This window comes from Dendrobates tinctorius, unplaced genomic scaffold (assembly GCF_039654945.1).
Source record: "Dendrobates tinctorius isolate UK_male_01 unplaced genomic scaffold, ASM3965494v1 ptg000079l, whole genome shotgun sequence".
In the NCBI taxonomy this organism is placed as follows: Eukaryota; Metazoa; Chordata; class Amphibia; order Anura; family Dendrobatidae; genus Dendrobates; species Dendrobates tinctorius.
Window position 1 is genome coordinate 1205724 of NW_027361747.1, and position 21938 is coordinate 1227661.

General features: G+C 48.2%; 1 protein-coding gene across 2 annotated transcripts in view; it reads right to left on the reverse strand.

The window, feature by feature from the left end:
• BEND4 (BEN domain containing 4) overlaps window positions 1–15450 on the reverse strand; it is a 173428-nt gene extending 157978 nt beyond the window's left edge. For both annotated transcript variants that reach the window (XM_073583424.1, XM_073583425.1), the window contains exon 1: window positions 14927–15450. In XM_073583424.1, coding sequence (XP_073439525.1) covers window positions 14927–15323 — 397 coding nt within the window. In that variant the 5' untranslated portion in view covers window positions 15324–15450. The remainder of the gene's footprint in view (window positions 1–14926) is intronic.
• Between the last annotated feature and the right edge of the window lie 6488 nt (window positions 15451–21938).

The following is a 21938-nucleotide window of genomic DNA, read 5'->3' on the forward strand; positions in this document are numbered from 1 at the left end:
TTTTGCACTGAGTCAGTCATGTTGGATCAGAAAAAAAGCCTTCTCCAAACTGTTCCCATAAAATGTTGGGATTATACAACGTCTGATATGCAGAAATATTAAGATTCCCTTCACTGTAACTAATTGCCATTGACCAAGCCCTGAAATACAGCCTCGCTGCATTATCCCTCCTCTATCACACTTTATAGTGCAGTCCGGTAGGGAATGTTCTCCCAGCCAAATTCAGATTCATCCATCAGACTACAACATAGAGAAGAGTGATATGTCACCTCACAGAATATATTTCTATTGCACCAGAGTCCAGTGGTGGCTTTACACCACTCTATCCGATATTTGACATTGTGCTTAGTGATGTAAGGCTGCATGCAGCTTCTTGGCCGGATGCAAATGTAAACAATGAAACTTTGGGGCCAATGTTAAAACCAGGGAAGGTTTAGTATCTGTAATTATGGAATCAGAAGATCATTGGTGACTTTCGTGAAATATGCACCTCAGCACCTGACAACTCTGTTCTGTAACATTACGTGGTATTCAATTCATGGCTGAGTTGCTACAGTTCCTTCCCCCTTACAATAAAACCTCTTACCGGTGATTTTGGAATATTTAGGAGGGATGAAATCACATGAACTGAGTTGTTACATCAGTGACTTCCTATTAAAATGAGCTATTCTGTCACGTTAGCAAAAGCAGATAACATACACCGGGGATTGAGGGGCCAGATGTTATACACCGAGGGGTGAGGGGCTGGATGTTATAAAGAGGGGTGAGGAGCCAGATACTATACACCAGGGGTGAGGGGCTGGATGTTATACACCGAGGGGTAAGGGGCTGGATGTTATACACTAGGGGTGAGGGGCCAGATGTTATACACCAGGAGGTGAGGTGCCAGATATTATACACCGGGGGGGTGAGGGACCGGATATTATACACTAGGGGGTAAGGGGCCGGATATTATACACCAGGGGGTAAGGGGCCGGATGTTATACACCAGGGGTGAGGGGCTGGATGTTATACACCGAGGGGTGAAGGGCCGGACACTATACACCAGGGGTGAGTGGCTGGATACTATACACTAGGGGGTAAGGGGCTGGATATTATACACCAGGGGGTAAGGGGCCGGATGTTATACATCAGGGGGAGAGGGGATAGATGTTATACACCAGGGGTGGGGGGCTGGACGTTATACACCAAAGGGAGAGGGGCTGATGTTATACACTGAGGAGTGAGGAGCCGGATACTATACACCAGGAGGTGAGGGGCTGGATGTTATACACTGAGGGGCCGGATATTATACACTAGGGGGTAAGGGGCTGGATATTATACACCAGGGGGCAAGGGGCCGGATGTTATACACCAGGGTGAGAGGGGCCAGATGTTATACACCAGGGGTGAGGGGCTGGATGTTATACATCAGGGGGAGAGAGGCTGGATGTTATACACCAGGGGTGGGGGACTGGATGTTATACACCAAGGGGAGAGGGGCTGGATGTTATACACTGAGGGGTGAGGAGCCGGATACTATACACCAGGGGTGACGGGCTGGATGTTATACACCAAGGGGTGAGGGGCTGAATGTTATACACCAGGGGGAGAGGGGCCGGATGTTATACACCAGGGGGAGAGGGGCCGGATGTTATACACCGAGAGGTGAGGGGCCACATGTTTTACACCGGCAGTGAGAGGCTGGATGTTGTACACTTGTACGGGACTGAATGAAACAATTGAATTCAATGGTGAAGACGTGTCCAATACTTTTATATACACAGTGTATGTGTCTTTATACACTCACAGGCAATATTTAAACAGGATCTGCCACCAGATCTACAACATAATCTGTGTACATCATAAAATAGATCACCCAGCCCTGATGATGCTGGGGTGCTTACTTTACAAATCCACCTGAGAGTTGATTCCTTTCTGAACGCTGAATCCAGGTACACACTGTTTGAGTACCAGTGTATTCAGGCTGTATTCTCTTATCTTAGCCCATCTATCTCTATTGACCAGCTTTTCTCACTTTCCTCCCTTCTCCTGATATCCTGCTCAGCAGACGTAAAGGCCCCGTCACACACCAATCTCGCTGTGTGTGACGGGGATCAGCGACTGGTCCCCCTGCCGGTTATCGCTGATCGTGCAGCATCGTCCAGGGCCGTTTTTCGGTCGCTGGTCTCCCGCTGCCCAGCACGCATCGCTGCGTGTGGCAGCGAGAGACCAGCGATCAGCGACGCTGGTTACTAATGTAAACACCGGGTATCCAGGAGTCGCGCGGCTCTTAGATACTCGATGTTTACGTTAGAAACCAGCGTGTACGCCGGTTTCCAAGGTAAACAGCGTATATCCAGGAGTCCGCGCGGCTCCTGGATACCCGACGCTTACATTAGAAACCAGCGTCCAGCATCGCTGGTCCTGATCGCTGGGGCTGTCTATGTGACAGCTCACCACCGTTCAGTCTAGCGATGTCCCAGCGATCCCATCATGTCGGATCGTTGGTGGGATCGCTGGGACATTTTTATGTGTAACGGGGGCTTTAGTCTCAAAGCTCTCCAGAAAGAGCAATGTCTCACACCATCTGCTCCAGGAGCCAAGTTCATCAATGGTAAGTCTGCCTCCATGTAGATAAGTCGGCAAAAATAATTTTTTAATTCTTGTAAAAAGTGCAATTTAGTAAAATGGATACGAGTTTTCTCATTTGTACTACTTTGAGTGAGCTATCTGTGGGCTGTACATATCTAACATGGAAAGGATAGGAGGAGTCTTGTCATTTATTTATTTTTTGTCCGTGAAAAACACTGATAACATTGATGGTGAAAGTGGACACACTGATCTAAAACACTGATGGCACGCTGATGTAAAACACTGAAGACACACTGATCTAAAACACTAATGACACACTGATCTAAAACACTAATGACACACTGATCTAAAACACTAATGACACACTGATCTAAAACACTAATGACACACTGATCTAAAACACTGAGGACACACTGATGACACACTTATCCAAAACACTAATGGCACACTGATCTAAAGCACTGATGACAAAACACTGATGACGCAATGATGACAAAACACTGATGACACGGCTCTAAAACACTGATGTCACCGGTACCAATTTTTCACGGCCATGTTTCAACACAGATATGTGAATGAGTGTTTTTCTTTTGACAGAATCTCCCTGTCTAGAAAAAAAGAAAAGGTTCTTTTTTCACCCTCTCTGGGTCCAGGACTGAGTCTCTGACACTCTTCCCAGTGTCCGTTGCTGTCTGTAGCGCTAACATCATGTCGACAGTACTGCAGACACCAACTGAGATCAGCGACTCTGCCCAAGTTGATGACATGAGTCAATCAGCGTTACAAATCTCATTGATGGCCTGCAGTGCTGCAGACAATAACAGAAGACTCAGCACTGGACCTGGGGAGGGTGATTAAAAATGTTTTTTGTTTTTTTTTAAACTGCAGCCAGGTGTTTTATATGCTTGCCTTCTTTCAGGATCTGCTGGGAAAACCCCTGGGTGCAGCACTCAGTCTTCTAATATCTGCAGCACTGCAAACAATCAGTGAGCTTAGTAACGCTGACTGTCTCGAACCATCAACTTGTGCAGTGCCGCTGAGTGTGTGTGTGTGTGTGTGTATATATATATATATATATATATATATATATACACAGATGCTTCTCACAAAATTAGAATATCATCAAAAAGTTATTTTATTTCAGTTCTTCAATACAAAAGGTGAAACTCATATATTACATAGAGTCATTACAAACAAAGTGATCTACTTCACGTGTTTATTTCTGTTAATGTTGATGATTATGGCTTATATCCAATGAAAACCCAAAAGTCATTATCTCAGCAAATTAGAATAATTAACAAAAACAAATGCAAAGGCTTCCTAAGAGTTTAAAAAGGTGCCTTAGTCTGTTTCAGTAAGCTCCACAATCATGGGGAAGACTGCTGACTTGTCAGATGTCCAGAAGGCAGTGATTGACACACTCCACAAGGAGGGAAAGCCACAAAAGGTCATTGCTAAAGAAGCTGGCTGTTCAGAGTGCTGTATCCAAGGATATTAATGGAAAGTTGAGTGGAAGGAAAAAGTGGTAGAAAAGGGCACAAGCAACCGGGATAACCGCAGCCTTGAAAGGATTGTTAAGAAAAGGCCATTCAAAATTTTGGGGGAGATTCACAAGGAGTGGACTGCTGCTGGAGTCATTGCTTCAAGAGCCACCACACACAGACGTATCCAGGACATGGGCTACAAGTATCGCATTCCTTGTGTCAAGCCACTCATGACCAATAGACAACGCCAGAAGCACCTTACCTGGGCTGAGGAGAAAAAGAACTGGACTGTTGCTCGGTGGTCCAAGGTGTTGTTTTCAGATGAAAGTAGATTTTGCATTTCATTTGGAAATCAAGGTCTCAGAGTCTGGAGGAAGAGTGGAGAGGCCATAATCCAAGCTGCTGGAGATCTAGTGTAAGGTTTCCACAACCAGTGATGGTTAGGGGAGCCATGTCATCTGCTGGTGTAGGTCCACTGTGTTTTATCAAGACCAAAGTCAGTGCAGCCATCTAACAGGAAATTTTAGAGCACTTCATGCTTCCCTCTGCCGATAAAGTTTTTTGGAGATGGAAATTTAATTCCACAGCAGGACTTGGCACCTGTCCACACTGCCAAAAATATCAATACCTGGTTTAAAAACAACAGTATCACTGTGCTTGATTGGCCAGCAAACTTGCCTGACCTTAACCCCTTAGAGAATCTACGGGGTATTGGCAAGAGGAAGATGAGACACCAGATCCAACAATGCAGACAAGCTGAAGGCTGCTATCAAAGCAACCTGGGCTTCCATAACACCTCAGCAGTACCACAGTCTGATCGCCTCCATGCCACGCCGTATTGATGCAGTAATTGATGCAAAAGGAGCCCCGACCAAGTATTGAGTGCATTTACTGAACATACATTTCAGTAGGCCAACATTTCAGATTTTAAAATCATTTTTCAAGCTGGTGTTATAAAGTATTCTAATTTACTGAGACAATGACTTTTGGGTTTTCATTGGCTGAAAGCCATAATCAGCAACATTAACAGAAATAAACACTTGAAATAGATCACACTGTTTGTAATGACTCTGAATAATATATGAGTTTCACTTTTTGTACTGAAGAACTGAAATAAATTAACATTTGATGATATTCTAATTTTGTGACAAGCACCTATATATATATATATATATATATATATATATATATATATACACACACACACACACAGTGTGGAAAATAAGTATTTCATACATTGCCGATTTTGCAAGTTTTCCCACCTACAAAGAATGGAGAGCTCTGTAATTTTTATCGTAGGTACACTTCACCTGTAAGAGACAGAATCTGAAAATAAACAGAAAATCACACTGTATGATTTTTACTTAATTAATTGGCATTTATTGCATGAAATAAGTATTTGAAACAATAGAAAAACAGAACTTAATATTTGGTCCAGAAACCTTTGCTTACAATTACAGAGGTCAGACGTTTCCTGTAGTTCTTGACTAAGTTTGCACACACTGCAGCAGGGATTTTGGCCCACTCCTCCATACAGATCTTCATCAAAACTTTCAAGTTACGGGGTTGTCGCTGGGCAACATTGAGTTTCATCTCCCTCCAAAGATTTTCTATTGGGTTCAGGTCTTAAGACTGGCTAGGCCACTCCAGGACCTTGAAATGCTTCTTACGGAGCCACTCTTTAGTTGCCCTGGCTGTGTGTTTTGGGTCATTGTCATGATGGAAGACCCAACCATGACCCACCTTCAATGCTTTTACTGAGGGACGGTGGTTGCTGGCCAAATCTTGCGATACGTGACCCAATCCATCCTCCCTTCATTACGGTGCAGTTGTTTTGTCCTCTTTGCAGAAAAGCACCCCCAAAGTATGATTTTTCCCCCACCATGCTTCACGGTTGGGAAGGTGTTCTTGGGGTTGTACTTATCCTTCTTCCTCTAAACATGGAGAGTAGAGTTTATATCAAGAAGTTCTATTCTGGTCTCATCTGACCACATGACTCTCTCCCATGCCTCTTCTGGATCACCCAGATGCTCAATGGCAAACTTAAAACGGGCCTGGAAATGTGCTGGCATGAGCAGGTGGACCTTGCGTGCCCTGAAGAATTTTATTCCATGACAGCGTAGTGGTGTTACTAACGGTAATGTTTGAGACTGTGGTCCCAGCTCTCTTCAGCTCACTGAAACGGTCCTCCCATGTACTTCTAAGCCGATTCCTGACCTTTCTCAGAACCACCCTTACCCCATGATGTGAGATCTTGCATGGAGTACCAGATCGAGGAAGATTGACAGTCATCTTGTTTTTCTTCCATTTTCTAATAATTGTACCAACAGTTGTTGCCTTCTCACCAAGTTCCTTGCCTATTGTTCCGTAGCCCATCCCAGTCTTGTGCAGATCTTCAATTTTGTCTCTGGTGTTCTTAACTCTTTGGTCTTGGCCATGGTGGAGAGGTTTTAGTGTGATTGATCGTGTGGACAAGTGTCTTTTATACAGATAACGAGTTCAAACTGATGCTATTAATACAGGTAATGAGCGCAGAGTAGGACGGGTTCTTAAATAAAAAGTAACAGGTCTGTGCGAGCCAGAATTCTTACTGGTTGGTAGGAGATCAAATACTTATTTCATGCAATTATATTATTTAAAAATCATACAATGTGAATTTCTGGATTTTATTTTTAGATTCTGTATCTCAAGTGTACTTACTATAAAAATACAGACCTCTCCATTCTTTGTAGGTGGGGAAACTTGCAAAATCGTAAGTGCATCAAAACCTTATTTTCCCTCTTGTACAGTTGTGGCCAAAAGTATTGACACCCCTGCAATTCTGTCAGATAATACTCAGTTTCTTCCTGAAAATGATTGCAAACACAAATTCTTTGGTATTATTATCTTCATTTAATTTGTCTTAAATGAAAAAACACAAAAAGAATTGTCCTAAAGCCAAATTGGATATAATTCCACACCAAACATAAAAAAGAGGGTGGACAAAAGTATTGTCAGTGTTCGAAAAATCCTGTGATGCTTCTCTAATTTGTGTAACTAACAGCACCTGTAACTTACCTGTGGCACCTAACAGGTGTTGGCAATAACTAAATCACACTTGCAGCCAGTTGACATGGATTAAAGTTGTCTCAACCTCTGTCCTGTGTCCTTGTGTGTACCACATTGAGCATGGAGAAAAGAAAGAAGACCAAAGAACTGTCTGAGGACTTGAGAAACCAAATTGTGAGAAAGCAGGAGCAATCTCAAGGCTACAAGTCCATCTCCAAAGACCTGAATGTTCCTGTGTCTAACGTGCGCAGTGTCATCAAGAAGTTTAAAGCCCATGGCACTGTGGCTAACCTCCCTAGATGTGGACGGAAAAAAAAAATTGACAAGAGATTTCAACGTTAGATTGTGCGGATGTTGGATAAAGAACCTCGACTAACATCCAAACAAGTTCAAGCTGCCCTGCAGTCCGAGGGTACAACAGTGTCAACCCTTACTATCCGTCGGCGTCTGAATGAAAAGGGACTGTATGGTAGGAGACCCAGGAAGACCCCACTTCTTACCCCGAGACATAAAAAAGCCAGGCTGGAGTTTGCCAAAACTTACCTGAAAAAGCCTAAAACGTTTTGGAAGAATGTTCTCTGGTCAGATGAGACAAAAGTAGAGCTTTTTGGGCAAAGGCATCAACATAGAGTTTACAGGAGAAGAGGCATTCAAAGAAAAGAACACGGTCCCTACAGTCAAACATGGCGGAGGTTCCCTGATGTTTTGGGGTTGCTTTGCTGCCTCTGGCACTGGACTGCTTGACCGTGTGCATGGCATTATGAAGTCTGAAGACTACCAACAAATTTTGCAGCATAATGTAGGGCCCAGTGTGAGAAAGCTGGGTCTCCCTCAGAGGTCATGGGTCTTCCAGCAGGACAATGACCCAAAACACACTTCAAAAAGCACTAGAAAATGGTTTGAGAGAAAGCACTGGAGACTTCTAAGGTGGCCAGCAATGAATCCAGACCTGAATCCCATAGAACACCTGTGGAGAGATCTAAAAATGGCAGTTTGGAGAAGGCACCCTTCAAATATCAGGGACCTGGAGCAGTTTGCCAAAGAAGAATGGTCTAAAATTCCAGCAGAGCATTCTAAGAAACTCATTGATGATTACTGGAAGCGGTTGATCGCAGTTATTTTGGCTAAAGGTTGTGCAACCAAGTATCAGGCTGAGGGTGCCAATACTTTTTTCTGGCCCATTTTTGGAGTTTTGTGTGAAATGATCAATGTTTTGCTTTTTGCTTCATTCTCTTTTGTGTTCTTTCATTTAAGACAAATTAAATGAAGATAATAATACCAAAGAATTTGTGTTTGCAATCATTTTCAGGAAGAAACTGAGTATTATCTGACAGAATTGCAGGGGTATCAATACTTTTGGCCACAACTGTATATATACACTCACTGGCCACTTTATTAGGTACACCTGTCCAACTGTGTGTTAAGACTTAATTTCTAATCAGCCAATCACATGGCGGCAACTCAGTGCATTTAGGCATGTAGACATGGTCAAGACAATCTCCTGCAGTTCAAACCGAGCATCAGTATGGTGTCATGGTGTGGGGAATTTTTTCTTGGCACTCTTTGGGCCCCTTGGTACCAATTGAGCATCGTTGCAACGCCACAGCCTACCTGAGTATTGTTGCTGACCATGTCCATCCCTTTATGACCACAATGTACCCAACATCTGATGGCTACTTTCAGCAGGATAATGCGCCATGTCATAAAGCTCGAATCATCTCAGATTGGTTTCTTGAACATGACAATGAGTTCACTGTACTCAAATGGCCTCCTCAGTCACCAGATCTCAATCCAATAGAGCATCTTTGGGATGAGGTGGAACGGGAGATTCGCATCAGGGATGTGCAGCCGACAAATCTGCGCCAACTGTGTGATGCCATCATGTCAATATGGTCCAAAATCACTGAGGAATGCTTCCAGCACCTTGTTGAATCTCTGCCACGAAGAATTGAGGCAGTTCTGAAGGCAAAAGGGGGTCCAACCCCTTACTAGCATGGTGTACCTAATAAAGTGGCCAGTGAGTGTAGGTCTAGGGTGATTGATAGTTTAAAAAAAAAGTACAAATATTGTTCTGCAATAGTCAGAGATGGATCTTTATTCACACACGAGGTGCTCGGTGCACCCTTGGTGTGGCCAGACAGTATAATGGACCTTACCACCTATCTCCACCCCCGTTTCATTGATTGACAGCTCTGGCTTCAGAGGAGTCAGAAGTTGGAGGAGATAGATGGAAAACTAGACAATGTGAAGGTGCACCGGACTGCTCAGCCACAACCAGGGTGAACCAAACATCTCATTAGGGTTTGTAATAAAGAACGATTTCTAACAAAGAAAAAAAGATTTTGACACTAAAGGTATGATTTTTTATTAGGGCTATGTCCTCTGCAAGGCGCTTCGCTTTGTTTGAACAGTCATTTTGCGCTGACGGACACCTAGGAACATATTTTTATCCACATGAACTAGAAATTGCTCCCAGCTTTGACATAGGAATGATCCCTCGGCCTGCAGGACCCTAACCATAGACCAGCTTTCTTCTGGCTGCAAAAGTGACTCTTGCAGCTCCCTTTACATCAGCAATGGAAAATTGACAAGGTTAAAAAATGAGGGCGAATTCTGTAAAAGTTGTCGACGTCTACAATGGATTTAGTATTCTGCACAGTCCTGAGTGACAGCAGGCATGGCACACAACCTGACTGAGATGTCCTCTGCTGTTCACCACGTGTGGTCTGACCACTCCAGATATAGGATCTGATAGGAATGGAACCACCTATGCATCTCAGCCTCACAGATCTTGTCAGTAGTTCTGCCAGATCGTACATCAGCCCCCGTCAGGAGGCGACGTGGATGATTGAATTGTTCGCCTTCCTTTTTTACATAAAAAGCTAAATCGAATCCAGGGAATGAATGGCGAAGACATAAATCCCACTTCTGTTACTGCTGTGACTTTTAATTAGATCCAGGGACGCCATTCTTCAGCACTACAGCCATTGGTCAATTATCTGCGCTCCAGTATATGTGTAGATGATGGAAGATAATCATCCAACGAGGGGCGTGAACTCGGAACAATATCATATTCCTACGTGAAAGGAAACCAACTCGACGCCAAAATACCGTATTTTTCGGACCATAAGACACACTTTTTCCCAAAAAAATTTTGGTGGAAAGTGGGGGGTGCGTCTTATGGTTGCAATATACTTACAGCCATCCATGGCTGGTGGCTGGTGCGGGTGCCGCGGGGCTCTGTGGTGCGGTGGTGGCAGCGGGCTGTGCTCCGGTGCAGGGGTAGCGGCTCTCTGTGCTCCGTGGGGGGCTCTGCCGGCATTTCCTCGAAGCCCGGAGGCCCCCGCACATCCGTTGCTGGCTGCTGCCATGTTGTGGTGGCCTTCGGGAAGATGGCCGCTGGTCTGGGGACGGCGCATGCGCAGGTTCAGATCTCGTCCCGAGATCTCTGGAGACGAGATTCAAATCTCGGCAACGAGATCTCGTCCCCCCGAGATCTTGGGACGAGATCTGAACCTTCGCATGCGCCGTCCCCAGACTGGCGGCCATCTTCCCGGCGTCCATGTTCCCGGAGGCCACCGCAACATGGCAGCAGCCAGCAACGGATGTGCGGGGGCCTCCGGGTTTGGAGGAAATGCCGGCGAAGCCGCCGCCCCTGCACCAGAGCACAGCCCGCCGACACCCTCACCCCACAGATCCCACCTGCCCCAGCCCAGCACAGCCCACCTGCCCCAGCACAGCTGCCCCAGCCCAGCACAGCTGCCCCAGCACAGCCTACCTGCCCCAGCACAGCCCACCTGCCCCAGCACAACCAACCTGCCCCAGCCCAGCCCAGCTGCCCCAGCAGCCTAGCTGACCCAGCACAGCCCAGCCAAGCTGCCCCAGCACAGCCCACCTGCCCCAGCACAGAGCCGCCGCCACTGCACCAGCCTGGACCACTGAATGACCCCTGTGACCACTCCTCTACCTGTGCCGGATCCCTTCCCAGGTAAGCTGAATTCGGACTGTAAGACGGACCTCCAATTGACACATTATTATTTTTTTCCCTATTTTCCTTCTGAAAATTGGGGTGCGTCTTATAGTCCGGTGCGTCTTATAGCCCGAAAAATACGGTAACCACTTGTTTCAAATGCAAATGGGATTCAATTTCAAAAAGGGGTTTGAGGGTGCCAAGCAATGCGAGGGTTAATGCTGAAATCCACGCAGTGTGACAGTAGCAGGCAACACGGTGTAATGATTTGTGTCACGGCTGTATATTATTTTTTTCAGCGTCGGATCTATCTGTGTGGAATATATTAAACTGTGTACTTTATATCTGCAGGTTACCGAAAGTCACACTATCTCCGCATACGGATGGAGAGACATGGGAGATGAAGTAGTGACATGTTTAGGGCAGTAGGGCAGACATTCTTCTTGACTTTCTGACCATGATGTTTATAATATGCAGACATGAAACCTTTATCAGACTCAGGATCCCTGTATCTTCTTTGTTCTACCCTGGATTTTATTTCTAGAGCTTGGGGTTTTACAATGTCACAGAATGTGGGTAAACTCAAGGTCATCAGAGTCTTCCATAAAGATGTAATTCCTCCTTCTGTGTTATCTACACTGGTGGATCAGGTACCTCCTTCTTACACAGAGGACTTGGCAGTTATGGGAGTGATGCGGCACTGGGGAAGTGATAAAGCTGCAGGAAAGTTAACTTTTAATCCAAAGTATACCTGATCTACCCATAGAGGAAATGTAGGAGACTAGAGAATGGCACATCATCCAGGTATAGGACAAGGGAGGAAGACCAGAAGTACAGGGAGAACAAATTAATCCTAGATAGAATGTAACCGTCCCTGGGAAACTAAAATCTGAGCCCCAGGAAGAAGGGAACTCTGAAACTCCTTCCATATGAGACATACAATGTGAGTCCCAGGAACAAGGGCACCTCAACTGTCCCTCCAAATGTGGCATATAATACAATCTCAACACCAGAAATAGGTGCACCCACCTACAGGTGCACCCATGGCCAGATAGCCATACCGAGCACCAGGAAGATGTGCACCCACCTATCTGTCCATACCAAGCACCAAGAAAATGTGCACTCCAACTGTCTGCCCATACTGAGGACAGAAGATGTGCACCCCAACTGTCTGCCCATACTGAGGACAGAAGATGTGCACCCCAACTGTCTGCCCATACTGAGCACCAGGAAGATTTGCACTCCAACTGTCTGCCCATACTGAGGACAGAAGATGTGCACTCCAACTGTCTGGCCATACTGAGGACAGAAGAAGTGCACTCCAACTGTCTGCCCATACTGAGCACAGAAGAAGTGCACTCCAACTGTCTGCCCATACTGAGGACAGAAGAAGTGCACTCCAACTATCTGCCCATACTGAGCACAGAAGAAGTGCACTCCAACTGTCTGCCCATACTGAGGACAGAAGAAGTGCACTCCAACTATCTGCCCATACTGAGGACAGAAGATGTGCACTCCAACTGTCTGCCCATTCTGGGGACAGAAGATGTGCACCTCAACTGTCTGCCCATACTGAGGTCAGAAGAAGTGCACTCCAACTGTCTGCCCATACTGAGGACAGAAGATGTGCACTCCAACTGTCTGCCCATTCTGGGGACAGAAGATGTGCACCTCAACTGTCGGCCCATACTGAGGACAGAAGAAGTGCACTCCAACTGTCTGCCCATACTGAGGACAGAAGTGCACTCCAACTGTCTGCCCATACTGAGGACAGAAGTGCACTCCAACTGTCTGCCCATACTGAGGACAGAAGAAGTGCACCTCAACTGTCTGTCCATACTGAGGACAGAAGAAGTGCACTCCAACTGTCTGCCCATACTGAAGACAGAAGAAGTGCACTCCAACTGTCTGCCCATACTGAGGACAGAAGTGCACTCCAACTGTCTGCCCATACTGAGGACAGAAGATGTGCACCTCAATTGTCTGCCCATACTCTACACCAAGAAAATGTTCACCCCCAACGGTCTTCCCATACCGAGCACCAGGAAGATGGGCACTCCAACTATCTGTCCACGCTAAAAAAAAGTCTTTAAAACTTTACTTTTTCATGTTTTAATCTACAAATAAATGTGATGTTTAATGAATTTTGCAGTTGCTGGATTTTCCACTTTTTTTTTCATGGTTCACTTGATCAGAAAACCAGCCTGAAGCCTCTCACCGCACTCTCAATTCCAGGCATTTCACCACCCAGTGATCTGATGATTGCTTCATTGTGTTTTTCTATCTGTCCATACTGAGAATCAGGAATATGTACACCCCAACTGTTTGATCATACTGAGGAAGGAAGATGCGCCCCAACTATCTGCCTCTACTGAGCATGAGGAAGATATGCACCCCATCTATCTCATACTGAGGAAGGAAAATGTGCACCACAACTACCTGCCAATACTGAGCACCAGGAAGATGTGCACTCCATCTGTCCATACAGAGTACCAGAAATATGTGTACCCCAACTATCTGTCCATGGTGCGTGAGGAAGGAAGGTGTGCACTCCAACTATCTCATCATACTGAGGAAGGAAGATGTGCACCACAAGTATCTGCCAATAGCGAGCACCAAGAAGATGTGCAACCTCAACTATCTGCCCATACCGAGGACAGAAGATATGCACCTCAACTATCTGCCCATACTGAGGACAGAAGATGGGCACCTCAACTATCTGCCCATACTGAGGACAGAAGATATGCACCTCAACTATCTGCCCATACTGAGGACAGAAGATGTGCACCTCAACTATCTGCCCATACTGAGGACAGAAGATGTGCAACCTCAACTACCTGCCCATACTGAGGGCAGAAGATATGCACCTCAACTATCTGCCCATACTGAGGGCAGAAGATATGCACCTCAACTATCTGCCCATACTGAGGACAGAAGATGTGCACCTCAACTATCTGCCCATACTGAGGACAGAAGATGTGCACCTCAACTATCTACCCATACTGAGGGCAGAAGATATGCACCTCAACTATCTGACAATACTGAGGGCAGAAGATATGCACCTCAACTATCTGCCCATACTGAGGGCAGAAGATATGCACCTCAACTATCTGCCCATACTGAGGACAGAAGATATGCACCTCAACTATCTGCCCATACTGAGGACAGAAGATGTGCACCTCAACTATCTGCCCATACTGAGGGCAGAAGATATGCACCTCAACTATCTGCCCATACTGAGGACAGAAGATATGCACCTCAACTATCTGCCCATACTGAGGACAGAAGATGTGCACCTCAACTATCTGCCAATACTGAGGACAGAAGATGTGCACCTCAACTATCTGTCCATTTTGAGGGCAGAAGATGTGCACCCAAATGTCTTGCTACATTAGGTGCACCAAATTACTCAGGAACAAATGTGCACCCGAAATGTTCCTCCCAATAAAGTGCACCTAACTGACCATGAACAAGAGGTGCACCCCAGCTGTACAACCCTATGAGGTGCAGACAACCTACCCTCTGCACGGGGTGCACCCAACCAGCCCTCCAGATGAAGACCACCAACCTAAGCTTCAAAAGGACAAGAATATTGCACCCCAAATAACCGAACAAGAAATTCATCCCCAAACCAGCATACGCACGTGCAACCCCAATTGGTTCATCCACCCCACCTGCCCCCTTACAATAATAAACTCCTTAAGGAGTGCACCCAAACTTCTCAGGTTTTGCCTGACATCATCTCAAAAGAAAAAAAATCTTTTCTTTCTCACCTCCAAAAAGTGCACCCCAACTTCCCAAACCATTGTCCAAAGCCCTGCCAGAAGGGCACCCCATGGGAGGCACCTACCTGCACTGAGCTCAGTGGTGCCCTGACTGGCGGACTGCGGACAGAGCCTGTTGGTGGTGGAGCCCAGATGCCCGGCTGGGGCGCCTCCCCTCTGCTGCCACTGGGAGGAGGAGGAGGAGGTGGAGGTGGCTGCTCTGCTGGGCCCGTTCTGATAGGAGCTGTGCGCCTGCTGGAAGGGATGCTGCTGCTGCTCACTGATGGAGGCTGCTGGGTGGTGCTGGAAGTAGTGCCCCGCAGGTGCCCCCAGATGTGGGATCTCCACCATGGTGGGTCGCTCGTACCTCCTGGCCAGGGACCTCTTGCTGGAGAAGGTCTTGAGGACGCTGTAGGGGCTCCTCTGCTTGTAGATTTTGGGGATGCAGGGCCCCTCCTCTGCTGGCTGCATCTCCTCCTCCATCTCTGCCTTCCTTCCCCGGGCTCGTCTCCTTGTGGCTGCTGAGCTGCTGCTGCTGAGCCGTGCAGGGTGCCGTGTGATTGACAGGCGGCCTCTCCAATGCCTGCAGGGAGAAGGGAGGTAAAGAGCAAGTGTTTAGGGTAATCTTTGCTAATGATGATGGGGGGAAGGGGCGGGTCCTGCAGCTGCCTGAGCTCTGCTGGGTGCTCACAGCCAGGTGCTGGGAGGATGGAGAGACAGCACTGTGCCCAGCAGCGGCTCTGAGGTCCCCCATCCTGCCTCCAGCACTGCAGGAGTGCCCCGTCCTGCCTGGGACTCGGCATGGTACAATATTGGGCAGGAAAGAGTTAAGGGTTTAAAGGGACTGCTATACTAACCGGAGAAGAGTAGTTCTGCCTATAGTCCATGGAAATATTCCTATATGCGGATGTACCGATCACTAATATCATACTTTAGGCTATAGATTTTTTTACCATCACATGTCTATGTATGGATAACTCTGATTTCTAAAATAAATAAAATGATTATTAATATTAACGATGAGCGAGCGTGATCGTGTCCTAATCGAATATTTTCGTGAAAAAAATGCTCAAGTCACCACAGTTGAATGTATGGCGGCTGTTCGACAGCTTGTTTGTGTTGCGGCTGTCAATCAGCCGTGGCGACAGAAGCATTTTCTTCTGATAATACTCGATTAGGACACGATCACGCTCACTCATCACTAATTATTATTATTATTGTGTATGGAGAGTTGTGATCCCGCAGTCTTGGTCTATCTACACCGCGTTCCAAATTATTACGCAAATTCTATTTTTCTCTGATTTTCCTAAATGGTCGATGGAAAGGAGTAAGTGTAATGTACCGGGCTCAGCCACTGCCTTCATCGACCAATTCTCCACCTGGCACCTCCACTTTCTCTCTGCTGACATCCCAACCATCATCATGGGGGACTTCAACATCCCCATTGACACGCAACAGCCAGCAGCCTCCAAACTCCTGTCACTTACCTCATCCTTTGGACTTACTCAGTGGTCCTCCACAGCCACCCACACAGATGGACATACATTAGACCTCATCGTCACCCACCTCTGTTCTCTACCCAATCTCACAACCACTCCCTTCCCCCTATCTGACCACCATCTGCTCACCTTCTCATCCTTATCCTCCTCACCTGCCCCCCATGTCCAGCCACTAGTACATCCTCGCAGAAACCTCGCACACCTAGACATTCTCAGACTCTCTTCTACCTCTGTCCTCCATATCTTCACTCCATGATACGGACTCCGCCACCGCTTTCTACAACACCACCCTCACATCAGCCATAGACTCAGTTGCCCCTCTCATGCATGGCAAAATGCTCTCAAACAAGCTACACTTGCCTTCAATTCAGCCCTCACCTCTGGGAAACAGACCTATTTCACAAACTTTGTATCTTCATTATCCCACAACCCAAAACAACTGTTCCGCACATTTAACTCTCTCCTCCGCCCACCACTGCCACCTCCATCTCCCCTCATCTCTGCCGAAGACTTTGCCACCTACTACAAAGACAAGATCGACCAAGCAAGGCAAACATTTACTGTTCCACCACCCCAGCCACTCCACATACCAGACCTCTGCCCTTCCCTAATAACCTCCCTCTCCAACATCACTGAAGGAGAGCTTACTCATCTCCTTTCCAAATCACACCTCACCACCTGTGCACTTGACCCCTTCCCTTCCCACCTGCTCCCCAACCTCACTAACACGCTCATCCCAGTCCTAACCCATCTCTTCAACCTATCGCTATCTTCCGGTACCTTCCCCTCTGCCTTCAAACATGCCACCATCACACCCATCCTCAAAAAAAACAAACCTTGACCCAACTGCTATGCCCAGCAATCGCCCCATATCACTGCTCCCGTTTGCTTCCAAACTCTTTGAACAGCATGTCCATGCTCAACTTTCCTCCCACTTCTCATCTAACTCCCTCCTTGACATCCTCCAATCTGGCTTCCACCCCCACCACTCCGCTGAAACTGCCCTGACCAAAATTACTAATGACTTACAGCCAAAGCTAACAGACAGTTCTCCATCCTCCTCCTTCTAGACCTGTCCTCTGCCATCGACACAATCGACCACTGCCTACTGCTACAGATTCTTTCTTCCCTTGGCATCAAAGACCTTGCTCTGTCCTGGATTGCCTCATACCTTTCTGACCGCACATTTAGCGTTTCCCACTCCCACACTACCTCCTCATCTCGCCCTCTCTCTGTCGGAGTCCCCCAAGGCTTTTTTCCATCTGTAGGGAAGGTGACCTGACGGACGGACGGACTAGTCAGAGTGAAGAAAGATAGGTTTGCACAGTGTAGGTAGGAGACAGTGATTACAGTGGGGAAACAACTAGAAAAGTGTAGTGGACGTGCAGTACCTTGGGATGACCATTAGATGGCAGGGTGGAGTGTGAGTAAAGGACTTTACAGCAGCTTAGGGCTTTAGAAACCGTTGGTCATGGGGGGCGTGGTGACAGTTAGTGACAGTTTCAAGGAACCGGGGAAGTTATAAATTCTGAGGGAGGGTTCCAGAAAGTTCCAGTCCCCAGGGGGAGCCCAGGTGACAGGAGGACTTCGCCAGTCTGTGTGCCCTGAGGAGAATCCGACCAGGGGGACTGAGGAGAGGAAACGTCAGGGGGGTGGTCCTGACAGGGAAGGACCGCAGCAGAGACAAGGCTCTGGGTGGAAAACACCGTATGTGTAACAACGAGACTGATTAGTAAAGTGCTGTTGGTGTACGGGCCTAAGGCGGCCACAGTAACCGAGCTGTCAGGATTGTCACAGTGTGAGACGGGACGTGACGTGTAAGTACGTCCCTTGTGTAACATACGGTGTTGAAGCGGCCCTGAACACGGAGGGCAGAGAGAGATATCGCGGTGTACCGCGAGGACCGTCAGTCGGACGGTGTGAAATAAACTTGGACCTGTTGCACCCAGAATCTGCCTCATCGTGTCTCTGTATCATCTCTGCGCGGTAAGAAGTGGGATCACCCCCTATCACCCCCCCCCAGCTCGGCACCCCACCACATTTGGCGTAGTCGGCAGGATCGCCGCCGCTAATACCTCATCTTCTGCGGCAGACCTGCCTCAAAAAAATGGAAAAGGACTTAGTCTACTCAGTCTGGAATACAATTACCGGTGGATTACAATTTGTTTACCAGTGGATTACAAATGAGGAGCGCAGTGACGAATCTGTGTGGCCAGTAGAGGATCCGGGGCGGTACCAGAGACAGTGCAGTATGGCAGCGCTCCTTCAACGCAGAGGCGAGGTCCGGGTGTTCACGGTAGTTCCGAATGGATTGGGACCCCCTCCAACGTACCCCCGTGGACAGCAGTATGTGTCCGGAGGCCGACGTTTCCAAGCATTGGACCCTGACAGGTGGGTGGAGAGGCCTACCAACGCTCCACCCCGCAGAGGGAGTGACACCGAAGGAAAGCCTGGGAGCGACTGTTTGGCGCCATTCGATTGCTGCCCACCGGACGGTATGAGACGCTGCGAAAGTCGGGGTATTGGCCGCCTAGAATGGCAGTGGCGGCAGGAGAACGAGCTGAGACAGAAGACGTCATCTTCGGGTCCATGGACAAGAAGAGGAATCTATGCGGAGCCCCTGCGGAACCAGAAGGAGCGGCCGCCATTGATACCGACGGAGAGTCTCCTTGCGGAGCCCCTGAGTCTGGAGGCTAGGCCCGCTGAGCAGCAAATTGGAGAGCGGAGGCTGCGGGATGATCCGTGCGGTGGTGTGACGGAGGCCGTGGCGCCGAGGAAGGTGAGAGTTCCCCCGGCCTTGCCGACAGCTTCACAAGCGGCCCCTATCATTTTGCCACAACACGCAGCCTCCAGTGTACCGGAAGGCCCGGCTGCGGAGGGCCCTATGCTATACGTGGAATTGAGCAAGGCCCTAGCTCCCGTTCCCGAACCTTCCCGCCCGGAGTCACCAGGGCGGGGCTTATTTACAGAAAGCGCGGTTGCGCTCCCTCGGCCGGTGTCAGCCTCATCACCCGAACCGGCCGTTACTCCGGCTTTGCTGGGAGTTGTGGATGCGGCCTACCCTGTGGCCGCGGTGAAGCCAGTATTGGAACCGGCTGGGGTCTGTTTATCGGGCCCTGTGGACCAGCCCTCCGGAGTCACGGCTGCTCCCATCCGCTACCCGGCCCCAGCGACTGCTGGGCCACAGATATCATCGGCCGCCTCTACCCCACGCCCTTTCTCGGCAAGGTCCCGCCCACCGGACTCTGGGACTGGTGCGGTACCCTCCGTTTGGGTTGCGGAGGTTATTAAGGGAAAGAAGACACGGGAGAAAGCGATTTGGAAACAGCTGCATGACAAGGGGGAGGCTGGCATGGCAGAGAAGAGATCGCAGGGGCGGCTGGTATACACCGACCTCGAGAAGGGGTACGGTTTCATCCGTGATAAGACTGGCCAGAAAGTGTATGTGAACGTTGCCTCTATACGGCATGGCCGGGCTCTGGAAGTAGGGGACTTGGTCTCTTATTATAAGGAATACTGCCCCCGCGGGTATTATGCGGTGGCAGTGCTGGCGGAGCCTGAGCAAAGCGGACCCCCGTAAAAAAAGGACTGTTATGGACACTCTCGGTTCCCCCAGGAGTTCCACGGCTGTGGAGCCCTCACCTCTGTCCATTGAGAGTGGTATAGACTGTCAGGAGTTCGAGGCACCGTTGTGCAGATTATAAGGACAGTTGTATTTAAAAAAAAAAAAATGTTTTGTTGTTATCTGATGCAATTATTTTTTTTTGTTTCTCTCTTTTCTTATGTTTCATGTATGGAAAGCAAACGTAAAGTTGATTGCCTGACAGAGCGGGGATATGTAAAAGAGAGGGAGTGTCCATGTCCAAGGAAGGGGGAGGGAAAAGGAGTACTGGCGATGTTTATTGTTGAACGTTGAGTTTTAAAGCAAAAGAAAATGAAAAAAAAAATAATATAAAAATGGGTACTTGTGCTATTATAAAGTTGTTTATTGTATGATATGCCAAAGTAAAATGCAACAGGTCCGAGTGCGGGAAGGTCCGAGGGACCAAAGGAAAGTGTGAGATCCGGTAGGGATCTACGAGTTGAGGTCTGGGAGACCGGGACGCCGACCATGACATGTAATTGAAAGAAGGAAAATGAATGGGAAGATGTGAGAAAGACAGCCGTCCTCGGTCAGGTCCCCAACACCACGGACACCCCTGAAGAAGGAAAGGCGGGCGCCGGCAATGATCTGGTAGGTGAGTGGCCTCGATCATGGCGTACCGGATAGTGAAAGGTAACAGTAGGGGAGAGTAGGGGAAAGATACACGCCGTAGAGAGAATACGGGTGTACCTTGCCCAATTTGAAAGACGTTGTCATGTGGCGTGCGCGCTGGTGAGTAGCAGTAGGCTGCTCAGAGCATAGTGCTCCCAGTATGGTTCGGCCCCCGCAGATAGTGGGTTTGGCTCAACTTCTGGTCCGACAACAGAATGTAGGTGTAGATTCAGAACGACGAAGGCAGGGATGACGATTGTCGAGGACGACAATGGACAAAGGAAGGGGGAGTGTAGGGAAGGTGACCTGACGGACGGACTAGTCAGAGTGAAGAAAGATAGGTTTGCACAGTGTAGGTAGGAGACAGTGATTACAGTGGGGAAACAACTAGAAAAGTGTAGTGGACGTGCAGTACCTTGGGATGACCATTAGATGGCAGGGTGGAGTGTGAGTAAAGGACTTTACAGCAGCTTAGGGCTTTAGAAACCGTTGGTCATGGGGGGCGTGGTGACAGTTAGTGACAGTTTCAAGGAACCGGGGAAGTTATAAATTCTGAGGGAGGGTTCCAGAAAGTTCCAGTCCCCAGGGGGAGCCCAGGTGACAGGAGGACTTCGCCAGTCTGTGTGCCCTGAGGAGAATCCGACCAGGGGGACTGAGGAGAGGAAACGTCAGGGGGGTGGTCCTGACAGGGAAGGACCGCAGCAGAGACAAGGCTCTGGGTGGAAGACACCGTATGTGTAACGACGAGACTGATTAGTAAAGTGCTGTTGGTGTACGGGCCTAAGGCGGCCACAGTAACCGAGCTGTCAGGATTGTCACAGTGTGAGACGGGACGTGACGTGTAAGTACGTCCCTTGTGTAACATACGGTGTTGAAGCGGCCCTGAACACGGAGGGCAGAGAGAGATATCGCGGTGTACCGCGAGGACCGTCAGTCGGACGGTGTGAAATAAACTTGGACCTGTTGCACCCAGAATCTGCCTCATCGTGTCTCTGTATCATCTCTGCGCGGTAAGAAGTGGGATCACCCCCTATCACCCCCCCCAGCTCGGCACCCCACCACCGACCCTACACATCTATACCCTTGGCCTAGGACAACTCAAAGTCCCATGACTTCCAGTACCACTTGTATGCGAACGACACTCAAATCTACCTCTCTGGCCGAGATGTCACCTCTCTGCTGTCCAGAATCCCGGCGTGTCTATCAGCCATATCCTCCTTTTTCACCTCTCGCTTTCTAAAACTCAATGTAGACAAAACTGAACTCATTATCTTTCCTCCAACTCTCTTGCATCACTCCAGTCTGTCCTCAACTATGCTGCACAGCTAATCCACCTCTCCCCTG